This window comes from Mirounga angustirostris, unplaced genomic scaffold (assembly GCF_029215605.1).
Source record: "Mirounga angustirostris isolate CCGP_5_RB_7025 unplaced genomic scaffold, mMirAng1.0.hap1 SCAF_13, whole genome shotgun sequence".
In the NCBI taxonomy this organism is placed as follows: domain Eukaryota; kingdom Metazoa; phylum Chordata; class Mammalia; order Carnivora; family Phocidae; genus Mirounga; species Mirounga angustirostris.
Genome location: NW_026991721.1, coordinates 340,329 through 354,533, shown reverse-complemented (window position 1 = coordinate 354,533; position 14,205 = coordinate 340,329). Strand labels below are relative to the sequence as shown.

The window sequence follows — 14,205 nt, the reverse complement described above, 5'->3', positions numbered from 1 at the left end:
ATGTTAAGAGTAAGGGAATGGAAAAAAGCGTACCATGTAAGCACTACCCCAAAGGAAGCTGGCATGGCTGGGTTATCAAAAACAGACTTCCCAACCAGCGTCCCGAGAGATGCACGTCAGCCATCCATCACAGCTGCTAACTCAGGGAGGGAATGGGCAAACTCGGGCGTGCTGCCGTGGCCTACTGCTCTGTCCAGGGGAATCCTGCAGGGCTGGACAAATCAAAGGCATAGCTCCTGGCCAGGTTTGCCAATATTGTTGAACAAACTTGGTAAACGCATTGCAAGAGAAGCCAAAAACTCAAGACACAAGGGCTTGGGAGGGAGGGAGAGATTTATTTTGGATGCCGGCAGCCAGGGGAGGTGGCAGGCTCAGGCCTGAACAGCCAACCTCTCTGGCGTCAAGATGGACCCTGAGAGTTTTACAGGAAGAAGTTCAGGGGGTACGTGCAAGAGAGCAGGCAGAGAGCACGTGATCCTGGTTTGGGGGGATTGGTACGTGTTCAGCGTGTGGTCCTGGCTTGGGGAGGGGACATATGGCGGGTGGTCTTCTAGGCATTCTGTTGCTCTTAGGGCTTTTCTGGCCTGGCAGGTGGAATGTTCCAGTCACTGTAGAACAGCTCATCAATGCTTCAAGCAAGTGCAATAAGAAATCAGAAAAATGGGTTTCAGTTAGTTAGAGTATGAGTTAAGTGCTTGCTGACATAAAGAGGAGCATCTCAAAAGATAAAGAGTCCATTTGCTGAGATGGTAAGATGAGGCTCATGACATAGTCTAGAAATAGAAAAGCACAAACCTAACATAACTGAAAGGAGAAACACAACTGTGGCTAGAGAGTCAATATTCCTCTCTTAAAATAGTTGACAAGACAAAAGAATCCACCAAAGATGTAGATTTTATATTTTTATTTATTTGAAGAGAGAGAGGCAGAGGGAGAGGGAGAAGCAGGCTCCCCGCTAAGCAGGGAGCCGGATGCAGGACTCAATCCCGGGACCCTGGGATCATAACCTGAGCCGAAAGAAGACGATTAACCAGCTGAGCCACCCAGGTGCCCCAAAGATGTAGATTTTAACCAAAGATTCACAAACCTGACATGACTGACATTTGTATTACAAAAACCATCATGGAAAGAAATAGAAAAATCTGAATGGTTCTAGAACTACTACGGAAATAGAATCCATGACGTCAAAACTTCTTCAGAGGGCGCCTGGGTGGCCTGTGGAAGTAGAGATAAGAAGAGGGTTGGTTTTTTTTTGTTTTTTTTTAAAGATTTTTATTTATTTATTTGAGAGAGAAAGAATGAGACAGAGAGAGCATGAGAGGGAGGAGGGTCAGAGGGAGAAGCAGACTCCCCGCCGAGCGGGGAGCCCGATGCGGGACTCGATCCCGGGACTCCAGGATCATGACCTGAGCCGAAGGCAGTCGCGTAACCAACTGAGCCACCCAGGCGCCCAAGAAGAGGGTTTTTTAAACCCCTCTGCCTTTGCACGTGCTTTCCTCCATACCATGTGAGCTCAAGTATCTCCTGCACAAAGTGGCTCCCCTGGCCTCACCAAGGTAGCTGACCAAGGCCTCTGGTGCCCACTACTGCAAGGCTGTGCGCAGCTGTCCTCACCAGCTCCTGTGGGCAGGCTGGTGTGTCTGACCAGGGGTCCTATAGGAATGTCTAATCTTTGCAATGTTCACATGCAGGAGGGGAAAGAATGTCATCCCTGCGCTGAGACCACCGTGCCAGCACAGGTCACAGGACTCCCAAAGCACACGCTGTTCCCTTGACTGGCTGCTTCCTCACTGTATGACTGAAACCAGCAACTTAAAGCCAAACCCTTCTCACTTGTGCCAAGGACCCTGAGCCTGAAAAGGGTATGCAAAAGTTCCCCTATACCTGCCCCCGTGTGAACTTCCTCCTGCCAAATGACAGAACTTAGCCCATAAATTAGAGGGCACTCTACATTCCAAACCTTAGGACAAAACCCATCTGGTCATCTCTGGTGTAAGTTACAAACTATCACTTACATAACCACTCACACAAACTCAGAGCAGCCACCGATCAAGCTAATCCTCAAACACTTGCTACTCCATCCTAAATGGGTTCTATTTCACCTGAGGGGTTGTTGGGGAAAATCCAATGTGCTCTCTATATTCACTATGAGCATTTTCTGTATGCGCCTTACATTTCAATAAACAAGATTATTTTTTAAAGGAATATATTTACAGAAGCAGAATAGGAACAGGGACTCCACCCAAAGATACACCTGGGCAGCATCTCACAAACATATACTGGGGTTTCTCTCCTTGGCCCCCCCGTTCCTGTTTCCTGAGACCCTCTATGTTGGGATGCTGCAACAGGCATTGAGGAAAAGGCAAAACGAATCCAAAGGCTATTTCAGAAAACATGTAGTTTGGTGGGGACTGAAGCCTATGGGGCAGGTGGGAAGGGGCTGGATCGAGAAGACAGAATGAACACTGGAAATGAGCAAGAGTGGTCCCCTCTGGGAGGGGACAATGTGAAACTGGGTGGGGGGAGTACTTCTATATACCAAAAATCCCAAATCCCACATCAGCTGAACTAAGTTTAAAAATAAAGATAAAGATGGGGCGCCTGGGTGGCTCAGTCGTTAAGCGTCTGCCTTCGGCTCAGGTCATGATCCCAGGGTCCTGGGATCAAGCCCCACATCCGGCTCCCTGCTCAGCGGGGAGCCTGCTTCTCCCTCTGTCTGCAGCTCCCCCTGCTTATGCTCTCTGTCTCCTTCTCTCTCTGACAAATAATTAAATAAAATCTTAAAAAAAAAATGACATAACTGGGAGAATCAGGCGAGCTCCAAAATAAAGACATAAGTTCCTGTGAATCCCACGCAGCCTGCCTTGTGGCCCACGTACTGTCTGGGAGAGGGTTCAGCCACATGTATGGTGGTAACCTTCATGCTCGGCTTCATAGGGTGTCTCAAAGTCGACAAGCACCTTCCCTCATGTTCCTCACGGATTCTCACAGCAGACAAGTCCTCACATCCCTATGGGATGTCACAAAGGGGACCAAACAGCCTCAGGGCGAAGCGTTTGTTTTAAATAGTTCTCTTTATCAAGAATTTCGGGAAACAAATCTAATAGGTTATGGCACAGAAAAGAATAAAATGAAAGTAGACCACTTTAGCAGCTTTCCAAAAAATGTAACTCTTTTGGTAGGCAAGGAAGCCAGTCCCAGAGTCAGCCCAGTGGAGCCCTTCTGGTGTCCTGTGATGAATTCTAAACCTCACACTCAGATTCCAACTCAAAGTGCCTTGTTTTTGCAGCATACACTTGCATAAACAATATTTGGAGCTCAGGTGAGCATTTACCTGCATTGTGTCAGAGAATCCTCAGTGCCCAGGGGGAGGGATTGGGTGGTGCTAGTGTCCAGATGAAAATGACCAAGCTGGTCATCACAGGGAAAGGTCACCCCAGGTCAGCTGGTTCCAGGCCCTGTGCTCAACCATCTCCTTTAAAGACCACCAGAAGAGCAGTTTAATACAATCTAACGATCAGCTCTGGCATGTAGTTCCCTTACTTGCAAAGCCCACAACTTACTTGTTGATAAGCACCCAAAATATAAGTCATAATGTTTATGTACCAAAGTTCATAATGTTTATTTGTGTAAGAACATTTCCAATCGGTGCTCAGACATTTACTCACTTTAGGCACAATTCCAACAGCCTTTGATAGTATTTCCCATTAAACACAAAGAAATGAGGGGTGCCTGGGTGGCTCAGTCGGTTAGGCGGCTGCCTTCAGCTCAGGTCATGATCCCAGAGTCCTGGGATCGAGCCCTGCGTCGGGCTCCCTGCTCAGTGGAGAGCCTGCTTCTCTGGTTACTTGTGTTCTCTCTCTCTCTGTCAAATAAATAAATAAAATCTTAAAAAAAAAATAAACACAAAGAAATGAACTAAAACAGGGACAGCAAGACTGGGCGCATCAGGCAGCAGGCACACTTTAAGATGCCACAAAAGCATCACTGTATTTCAGCAGAAACAGTTGATGGTGGTTTCTTCTCCCTCCTCTGAACAACCAGCTGTGTGATACCCGGAGGGTACCCGTGACCTCTGCGTTGCCCCACCTGTGGCTCCAGGCTGCAAGCTCGGCCTGGCTTGCCCCTTCTTCCTCCCAGGCACCTGCAGTGGTGCTGGCCCACAGAAGGTCTCCCAAAGTGTGTGCAAATTAATTTTAGAAAAGTTAATCACAGTCAATGATTCACGGCAAGTGAACAGTATAATTAAACAGTTTCTATTAAAGTTGTTAAAATAAAACTTCAGCACTTGAAGAAGTAAGTTCTCAGGAAAAGCCATTTCTTTTCTTTTCTTTTTTTAAGATTTTATTTATTTATTTGAGACAGAGGGCGCACGAGAGGGGGGAGGGTCAGAGGGAGAAGCAGACCCCCCGCCGAGCAGGGAGCCCGATGCGGGACTCGATCCAGGGACTCCGGGATCATGACCTAAGCCGAAGGCAGTCGCCCTACCGACTGAGCCACCCAGGCGCCCGGAAAAGCCATTTCTTTCTGAAGCACCCCCCCACCCCTTTTGCTGCAGCAGGAACTGGCGCTCCTGGAGGACAGGTACCTTGCTCCTTACTGCTCCTCCCGGACCCTTCTTCCCCTCCTCAGGACCCAGCTTTCCATTTCCCATCCTCGCTGAGCACCACTCGTTCCCTCGGGGGACACGGGCCACGCCCCTCAGCTCCTGGTCCCTCCTCCCAGGCCCGGCCTCCCCCTCCCAGGCTTCCCCCCACCAGGATTTCTGCCTGCTCGGCTCAGTGTGGAATCCTCAGCACCTACAACACAGCGGGCACAGAGGCGTTACACAAGAAATATTTATTGAGTGAATGCATTGAGACAGAATTATTAAGTTTCTGACAATGATAGATAAAGGAACCATTGTCCATTGATTACGAACGTTGCCTTAATGAATAGCGCTTTCATCTTTGTGTCTATCTACCTATGCCTCCTGCCAGCTCTACCAAGTAGTCGGTGCTCCGCAGAGTCCCGCTGTGCAGCATGTCCAGCCCCAGACTTTGCCCCAAGTCGCCGAACCGAGCCCCCAGCCCCGTCACGTTAATGCTACCGCCTGGGCCGGACGTCCCAGGCACACCTGCCAGGCGGGACACCGGGAGGGCCGCACCGGGACCACCGCTCCGCCCCATGCGAGGCCCCGCTCCCGAAGCGAGGCTCCGCCCCGACGCAAGGCCCCGCCCACAACACTCAGGCCCCGCCCCGCAGAGCCTGCGTCCGCCCACGAGAGGCCCCGCCCCCGACGCCCAGGCCCCGCCCCACCGCCCGTCCCGACGCGGCAGCAAGACCGCACCCCGCCAGGCCCCGCCACTGTCGGGCGTGGACCCTCCCTCTCCCAGTCCGTGGTCTGGAGGTCAGTGACTCCTGCGGTCCGTGCCTGGGGTCCGCTCTTACCGGCGCCCGCCTGTGGACGCGCGCCGGGCGCTCCTGCGGCCATGCTGCCCGGGATAAACGCGCGCTCTTGAAGCGACACTGGAGAGCGGGATGCAGGCGCAGGGGTAGCGGGGTACGGCGGGAGGAGGAGTGGGGGGGGAAGCGCGTCGGGGCTGGAAGTCGGCGCGTGCCGGTGACGTCAGGGCGTCCAACTGCGCCCTCGCGCGTGCGCACCTGCCGCCGGCCTGCTTCCCGGGGCATGCTGGGAGTCCCTGCGCTGGGGGTACTGGGTGCGCGCCTGCGTGGTCTGCGTCTTGGTGGTTCTCCCCATACGTCCTGGAGGTTCGGTCTGATCCCTTGGTCTTTTGGCGCCCAGCAAGTACACGAGTAAGGGCTGGCTAAGCCGACATTTTACCCCAAGTTGAGTAACCCTCGACCGCTGTTCCCCAAAGAACAGCCCCCCCCACCCCGGGAGGACAGCCCTGGCAGAGAGGACTTTCCCGGGTCACCGCACAGGATGCTGGGCCTTGGGCATAGCCGTCTCCGCTCCCGGCAGCTCTGCCCGAGTCTGGGCACCCGAGAACCCTGGGGAGAGCTGGATGGACAAATCACGTGGGGACGACAAAAACGTAAATGGGACAGCACCTCGGGGGGAATTGGCTGAAATTTAAAAGGGGAGCCCAGGCACTTTGCATTATTGGGCTGGCATAACTGGCTCGCAGGTATGGGGACACGGGAGTGTGGACAAAGCTGGTGGACTTTGCAGCGTTTCCGGTCGGCAGGTGGGCAGTGTCTTGGAAGGACCTCAGAACCAGGCAAGCCCCCCTCTTGGGTGGTGTACCAGGAAGATAACCACGTGGGAGAATATGCTGTAAAGCCAGAAAAATCTGAAAGCAGTCTAAATGTCAATCTATAGAAATTGGTTGCGTAAACTGGCTATGTTCAGACAGTTTCATGATGTGGCCATTAAAAATTAGACTGTGTGGGGCGCCTGGGTGGCTCAGTGGGTTAAGCGTCTGACTCTTGGTTTCAGCTCAGGGTCCTGGGATGGAGTACTGCATCGGGCTCCCTGCTCAGCGGGGAGTCTGCTTGTCCCTCTCCCTCTGCCTGCTGCTCCGCCTGCTTGTGTGCTCGCTCTCTGTCAAATAAATAAAATCTTTTTTATCTTTTTTTTTAAGGATTTTATTTATTTATTTGAGAGAGAGTGAGAGAGAGAGAGAGCACAAGAGGGGGGAGCGGGAGAGGGAGAAGCAGACTCCCTGCCGAGCAGGTAGCCCGATGCGGGACTCGATCCCGGGACTCCAGGATCATGACCTGAGCCGAAGGCAGTCGCTTAACCGACTGAGCCACCCAGGCGCCCAAATAAATAAAATCTTTAAAAACACATAAATGTTTTACAAAGTTAGACTGTTACATATTGATTAGTGTACTTGTATATTCATTATACATTGTATACATAACTATTCTGAGGTGAAACATACAGCAGCTCATAATGCATTAGTTTCCTGCTGCTGTTGTAACACGCTGTCACAGATTTCTTATTTTACAGTTCTCTTGAGATCAGAAGTGGGAAATGGGCATTAGGGAGTTAAAGTATCCATAGGCCTGGTTCCTTCCAGAGTTTCCAGGGGAGAATCTGCTTCTTAGCCTTTTCCAGCTTGTGGAGACTTCCTTCCTCCATCTTCAAAGCCCAGACACTCCAACCTCTGCTTCCATTGTCCCATCTCTGATTTTGACCCTTTTGCCTCCCTTCTGTAAGGACTCTCATGACTACTTTGGGCCTACCCAAGTAATTCAAGACCATCTCCCCATCTCAAAACCTTTAACTTAGTCACATCTGCAAAGACCCCTTTGCCATGTAAGGTAGGGATTCAGACATAATCATCTTTGATCATTATTCTGCCTACCATTCCTAATATTTCTTATTTTTTAAAAAAATGTGTATTGTGCGTACAGAGGAGTAGGAGCACATATACAGATGTCAGAGCTTTGTGTCTGGAAGGTGGGCACGCTAGGGCTTTCCATTTTATTTCTATCTTTTTTTTTGTTTGTTTGTTTATTTATTTGACAGAGAGCGAGAGGGAACACAGCAGGGGGAGTGGGAGAGGGAGAAGCAGGCTTCCCGCTGAGCAGGGAGCCCAGTGCGGGCCTGGATCCCAGGACCCCAGGATCATGGCCTGAGCCGAAGGCAGACGCTTAAAGACTGAGTCACCTAGGTGCCCCTCGTCTGGTTTTTCTATAAAGAGCACATACTGCTCATGTGGTAAAAATCATGTTTTACAGCAAAGGAAGCCATCAACAAAATGAGAGGGCAACCTATGGAATGGGAGAAGATACTTGCAAATGACACACCTAATAAGGGGTTAATATCTGAAATATATAAGGAACTCATACAACACAACACCAAAAAAAACCAAAAAACCCAAAACAAGTAATCATTAAAAATGCGTAGAGGAGGGGTGCCTGGGTGGTGAGTCGGTTAAGTTGTGGGATCGAGCCCCACATCAGGCTCTGCATTCGTGGAGTCTGCTTGAGATTCTCTGCCCCACCCTCACCCCCGTCCTCGTGTTCACTTTCTAAATAAATAAACCTTTTTTTTAAAAAAGATTTATTTGGCAGAGAGACAGAGAGGGAACACAAGCAGGGGGAGTGGGAGAGGGAGAAGCATGCTTCCCGCTGAGCAAGGAGCCTAGTGCGGGGCTCGATCCCAGGACCCTGGGATCACGACCTTAGCCGAAGGCAGACGCTTAACTACTGAGCCACCCAGGCACCCCAATAAGTCTTTTAAAAGTTGAAAAAAAATGGGCAAAGGACCTGAACAGACATTTCTCCAAAGGCATACAGATGTCCAACAGACACATGAAAAGATGCTAATCATCACTCATAATCAGGGAAATACAAATCAAAACCACAATGAGTCATCACTTCACACCTGTCAGGATGGCTAAAGTCAACACGACAACACGTGTTGGTGTGGATGTGGAGCAGAGGGAACCCTTATGCACTGTTGGTGGGGATGAAAATTGGTGCAGCCACGGTGGAAAACTATGGAGCTACAATCCAGCAATTCTGTTTCTGGGTGTTTACCTGAAGAAGACAAATCATGTGAGAGTTGGTTGGAGCTCTCCACCCTCACCCCTCTGCTTCATTCTCAACCACCCTCAGGCTTCAGTAGCTTCTGCCAGAAACCCAGCGCCACCCTCATTTTCCTGCATCAAGGTGGAAGAGAGCTGCTCACTGCCTTCACTTGATGACTTGTCAACCTGACCACTAGACCTGCTCTGAGGGAGCTTACGGAGGGGTGGTTGCCTCTGCCTTGGCCCGTGTCTCTCAATCCACTGGGTTCTTTGGGACCCTTGGCCCCGTGCTGGTGGCCCAGACCCTCTTGTCCATTGGTGCCCAGCAAGCCACCCAAGCAAGGACTGGCCCAGCCAAATATTCTCCCCAAATTGAATAACTCTCAATTTCCCCAAAGAACCTACTACCCCCCAGCCCCCTCGTCCCCCACCCCTACTGTGCTGCCCTCTGGTGGTCACAAAGGTTACGCCAGGTCTGCCGCGAGCACCCGTGTTTGTGAAACTGAACTCCAAGGCACCTTCCTCCCAGCCTGCCACATCCACCGGAGGCCTGCTGGCACTGGGGAGGAGACTCCCTGACTCCGCCCTGACTCATTTTTATCCTGCGTTATCCTCCGCCTTGCACTCTCCACAGTCTAAATGCTATTAATTTACTTTTTGATTTCATGCATTCCCCACGTTGGACTGTGAGCTCTGTGGGGCCTGAGACCTTCGCTCTGCTTTGCTCGCCAATGTAGCCCAAGCGCCGGGCATAGTGTTTGGCAGTCTGTAGGTGTTGGGTAGGCCTTGGTTGAAGTAGCGAATGCGTGTGTGATGAGAACGCATCCAGCATCGCTGCTCTAACAACGAGCGTACAAGTCAGTAGACAACGTCAGCCCGTGCACACGGGACAGGTGACCTAGTCGGCAGAGCGATGCCGAAAGCTCCCAGGCCCCCGTCAGGGCGTCTTGTCCCGCATGTTTACAACACTTAACAAGGGGCCCTCGAAGGTCTCTCCCCGCCAGTGATGGTTGTGCTAGCGGGTTGTGCTAGCCGGTGTTGCCGGGTAAGCCCTGACAGTCGGGCTTTCCCTCTCTTGCAATGCGAGTGCTTGAGTTAAGATTTGCTTGCGGAGCACCTGCTTCCTTCAAAGACACTGCCCAGGGGTGCGGCTAATGTGCCCTGGGGGAGGACTAGGGGCGCGGGGCGCGGGCGGGCCACCCCGGTCCTCTGCGTTGGTGGCGGGCCGCCGCCAGGCCCATCGCCCCGCCTGCGGCCAGCCCCAGCGCGTGGCCCCGCCCCGGGACGTGGGGCGGACCGCACCCCTGGCCCGACGGGAGCGGAGGCTCGGCGGCAGGTGAGTTGCGCAGCGCCAGGGTGCGGGGAAGCGGCACGGCGAGCGGGGGTGGGGGTCCCTGCGCGCGAGGCACTCCGCGCGGGCCTGGGACGCAGGCGCAACCTCCGGTGCGCACGGAGGGCGGTGACGGCCCCGGGCGGTCTCGCGCGGACCCCGGGGCACCCCCGGCCGGCCCCCGCGCCTCGCGCAGGTAACCGCGGCGTCCGCGGCTGCCTGGCTTGGGGCTCAGTGGGCCCGGGACGCGCCCCTGTCTTCCAGTTCGGCCCGGTGGGCCCAGGCCGAGGGCGCCGCCCCCCTGCTCCTGTCCCCTGGGCGCGGCCCTGCGACTGGCCTGTTCTCACACGTGAAAGCATTAAGTGTCCTGTTGGGACCCTAGGGAGCAGCCCAACTGGTGGGGGTCCTGACTCGGGGAGAAGCAGTGAGACACGGCGTCTTTGGGGGGCGTTATCAGTTTTCATGGGGTTCTCGAAGGGATCCGTGACCCATAGAGGTTAAGAAGTGTCCCCCAAGTCCCAAGGACCAACCAAGAGGTTCCCCCAGGGTCTGGTCAAGCCGTGGGGTGGGGGAGGGGTGCGCTCAGTTGCTCCGTTCGGGTTTCCCGTTCTCGTTTTTTTTTTTTAATTTTATTTTATTATTTATTATTTGAGAGAGAGAGAGAGAGAGAAACAGCATGAGAGGGGATAGGGTCAGAGGGAGAAGCAGGCTCCCCGCTGAGCCGGGAGCCCGATGCGGGACTCGATCCTAGGACCCTGGGATCATGACCTGAGCAGAAGGCAGTCGCTTAACCAACTGAGCCACCCAGGCGCCCTCCCGTTCTCGTTCTCGTTCTCGTTCTCGTTCTCGTTCTCAACCTCAGATCACCTCGGGAGAGCCCAGCCCCCAGATGTCAGACTGGATTGGGAGAGAGGGTCCCTCTGACCTCGCCCCTCCCAGTCCCCTTCTCCAGTGATGATGACTAAGGATTCTTTTTTTTTTTTTGATGACTAAGGATTCTTGAGGAGGGGATTTACTGACCACACCCTTGGCGCTGCTGGGGCGGGTCTGGTTTTTGCTCACGTGGCCGGGGCAGTGGGCTGGGCGGACTCTGGGTTCCTCCTTTTGTTGGTTGTGTGACAGGGCCAGTTACCGAGACCTCCTCCCCTCAGTGTTTTCGGCTGGCTCATCAGTTAGGATGTGCACACGTGAATCTTGCCTGCTGGCTGGCACTCAGAGCCTTTACTGGCAGTCCCGGACTGGCTGTAGGCTCTGAACTGGCCTGGGTCCAGGCGGGGAGTCCTCACTTCTTCAGCAAGGCCAGGCCCTGCTAGGCACGGCCAGGAACAGGAACACAAACGAGGCAGTATTTCTAGGAAACTGGGGTTTCACAGAACCAGGAGCCTCACATGGGGTTGAGTCATCCTGTTTGTCCTGACCTTTCTAAAGGGCAGCTGAATGGCATTACTTCCAGGTGTGAATCCTTCTTGGGCTTTCTGATTGCGCTTGAATGAAACCCGCTCCCTTCCCTGTCTCCATCCCAGCAGGATGCTCTCTTCTGCTGGCCCCCACCTTCAGGGCCTCAGGAATATCCCAGTGCAGTCAGCGCCCACCCAAAACTCTGGTATCAGTAGACAGTTAATCATTTCTTCAAGCTCTGTGCTGTTCCTGGTGAGGTGTTTCAGGGCCTGTGACTTCCCATGCAAGACTCATTTGCCAAAGTCCTGCCTGATTTCTGTGTGGGCCTGGGCTGACCCACGGTGGGGCAGAGGATGTGTCCTGGCCTGTTTGGAGTTCCCAGCCCCCAGAAAGGGATTGTGGACATAGGCACCCTGAGTGGCCACCCATGAGTGCACCCCCAGAGTGCAGGCAGTGGGCCTGGGGTCCCCACTTTACCTCCTCAGCCCTTTCCAGGGCACCTGTTGCTGGTGCCCCTTGAAGAACTGTTAGCTCACCACAGGCCCCTGTCCTCCCCGCCAGCTGCCTCAGGGTGGTGAGGCCTCGGGTTCTCACAAGCCGCTCAGGTCCATGCTCCTCAGATGCCAGGTGGGGGGCTCTCTGGCCAGGTGGGGCTGTGGCACTCCTCAGGTTGCTGGTCCTTGTGCTCCACTTGCTTGGGTCTCTACACTGTGGTGTCACCCAGGCAAGTGAGAGGAAGGGGCTTCAGATGGCCAGCACTGGTCCTGGCTCTCCTGGGTAGGAGGGGCCCATAAAGGCTAAGTGCAGGAGACCAAGAGGTGGGGCTGCCTCCATTCCCACAGCTGTGTCCCCAAGCTCTGTGGTCTGTGGTGCCCTTTGTCAGGGGAGCCCAGTGGGTGCAGCCTCCCCTTGCTTGCCCCCATTTTTGCTCCTGGAGGCTGAGGTGGAGAAGGGCACTGGCCAGGGAGAGGCTGTGGCTTCTGAAACATCAACCCCCCAACCCCCACCCTTGGGGGTCCTATTAGGACTTTTTTCCGTCTTCTGGCTCTCTGGCCTATCAAAGGTTGAGAGAGTTTGGCTAAGATGTTCTCCCCGCTCTGCCTTCTACCTAGAAAACACTTCGCCTCGAACCATGAATCTCGACATCCAGTGTCAGCAGCTGAGTGATGCCCGGTGGACGGAGCTCCTGCCTCTGATCCAGCAGTACGAGGTGGTCAGGTAGAAAACAGCCCTGTTGGTGTGTGTGTGTGCGGGGGTTAGCAGGCAGGCTCTCCACCTCACTGCCGTGGCTCTGCAGCCTTCGGCCACCACCCACGAGTGGGCTGGGTGTGCTCCCAGAGCACTGGGATTCTGGACTCACAGTGTAAATTTTATATGATTTTCACATGGCATGAGATGTTACTGTACTTTCTTCCCACTATTTGAAAATGTAAACCTTTCTTGGCTCAGGCTGCAGGGGCAGGAGGTGGCCTGGAGGCTCTGAGGGCAGGTGGGCAGAGCAGCCTGTCTCTTTCCTGTGGGAGTGGGAGGCGCTCGCTGCCCATCCACTGCCCCTGCTGGGAGTCAAGACTGGGTTTTGTTGTTGAGCTTCTCAAACCCACAGGTTCCCCAGGGTGTATAAGCAGGAGATGAGTGCCTGCTTACTTTTTCTCTTTTTTACTTACCTGAAATAGTTGTAGGTTTATAAAGAGTTAGACAGGAAAACGAAGAGCCCCTCCCCCCCCCCATGGCTGCCTGGACTCGGACATCACCAGTTCTTCCCCTTGTGTCCTTTCCCTGTGCCTGGCTCTGTGCAGGATCCCGCTTGAGGCATTTAACTTCACATCTCCTTGGCCCCTTCCCTGTGATGGTCCCTCTGTCCCTCCTTGTCCTTGGTCATCTGACTCTTGAGTCCTCTCAGGCTCTGGAGATGTCATGGCTGAGACACAGGTTTTTCGTGGGAATACACAAATGCTGTGGTGTCTGCCTGGCATATTGTATCCTGTCGATTGCTATGGCACCATGGGGTCACCCCTAACGGTCACCATGACCACCTGTTCTCCACTCTAAAGTCACTGTTTTCTCTTGGTAATTGATAAATATTTTGGGTGAGGTGCCTTAAGACTGCTCAAACCTTTGCCTACTGATTTTGTCATTCATCGGTGGATCTTGCCAGAACAGTTGTTATTGGGCCTTTGCCTAACTGGGATTTTTAATTTCTTCATTCCTTCCACATTTATCTATTATCATTCTCTTGTGAGCAAGAGGTGGCTTTTCTCCCACCTGTATTTGTTGGTTGTTTCCCTAATTGTGGCAGCCTTGATCCTGGGTTACAATCAGCATTGTGCATGCCCATCTTGGTGAGCCCCTCCGGTTGTGTCCCTCTGAGGTGCTGTGTCCTTTTCCCAGCACTTCCTTGGTTTGGTTTTTCTCTAGAGATAGACAGGAGCTTTCATGTGCTGACTGTGTGCCCCACAGGAAGGCGCAGAGAGCACGGGGCCCCAGACGTGCATCTGTAGATGTGCCAGGGCCTGCAACAAAAGCATCGTGAGATGATCCATACACTTCTCTGTTTCTTTTTTTATTTATTTTTTTAAGTAATCTCTATGTCCAGTGTGGGGCTTGAACTCACCACCCTGAGATCAAGAGTTGCATGCTCCTCTGACTGAGCCAGCCAGGAGCCCCCCTGTTTCATTTTTTAAATGTCTTGGTTGTGACCTCCCCCCCCACGTTGAGTTCCACTAATGGGCCAGGACCTGCTGTGTGAAATGACCACGTGTCCCCTCCACAGGCTGGATGACTGTGGCCTCACGGAGGTGCGGTGCAAGGATATCAGCTCTGCCCTCCAAGCCAACCCCTCCCTGACCGAGCTGAGCCTTCGCACCAACGAGCTGGGTGATGCCGGTGTGCACCTGGTGCTCCAGGGCCTGCAGAGCCCCACCTGCAAGATCCAGAAGCTCAGGTGAGCCTGGGTGATCCACGTGGTCCCAGGTGCTTGCCCGGCCCTAGGCT

The 14,205-nt window shown here is 53.5% G+C and overlaps 2 protein-coding genes across 4 annotated transcripts in view; one reads left to right on the top strand and one right to left on the bottom strand.

The window, feature by feature from the left end:
- Nucleotides 1–5,791, bottom strand: part of LOC123857911 (uncharacterized) — a 21,510-nt gene extending 15,719 nt beyond the window's left edge. Inside the window, exon 1 of the mRNA XM_064575914.1 lies at nt 5,431–5,791. Coding sequence (XP_064431984.1) covers nt 5,431–5,670 — 240 coding nt within the window. The 5' untranslated portion in view covers nt 5,671–5,791. The remainder of the gene's footprint in view (nt 1–5,430) is intronic.
- The window catches only part of RNH1 (ribonuclease/angiogenin inhibitor 1), a 12,766-nt gene continuing 3,830 nt past the window's right edge, over nt 5,270–14,205 (top strand). Inside the window, exons 1-3 of one of the 3 annotated variants that reach the window (XM_064575917.1) lie at nt 5,270–5,389; nt 12,327–12,432; nt 13,985–14,155. In XM_064575917.1, coding sequence (XP_064431987.1) covers nt 12,347–12,432; nt 13,985–14,155 — 257 coding nt within the window. In that variant the 5' untranslated portion in view covers nt 5,270–5,389; nt 12,327–12,346. Of the gene's footprint in view, nt 5,390–9,679; nt 9,823–12,326; nt 12,433–13,984; nt 14,156–14,205 lie in introns of those variants that run through there. The other 2 variants (XM_064575919.1, XM_064575918.1) reach the window with 2 other exon arrangements.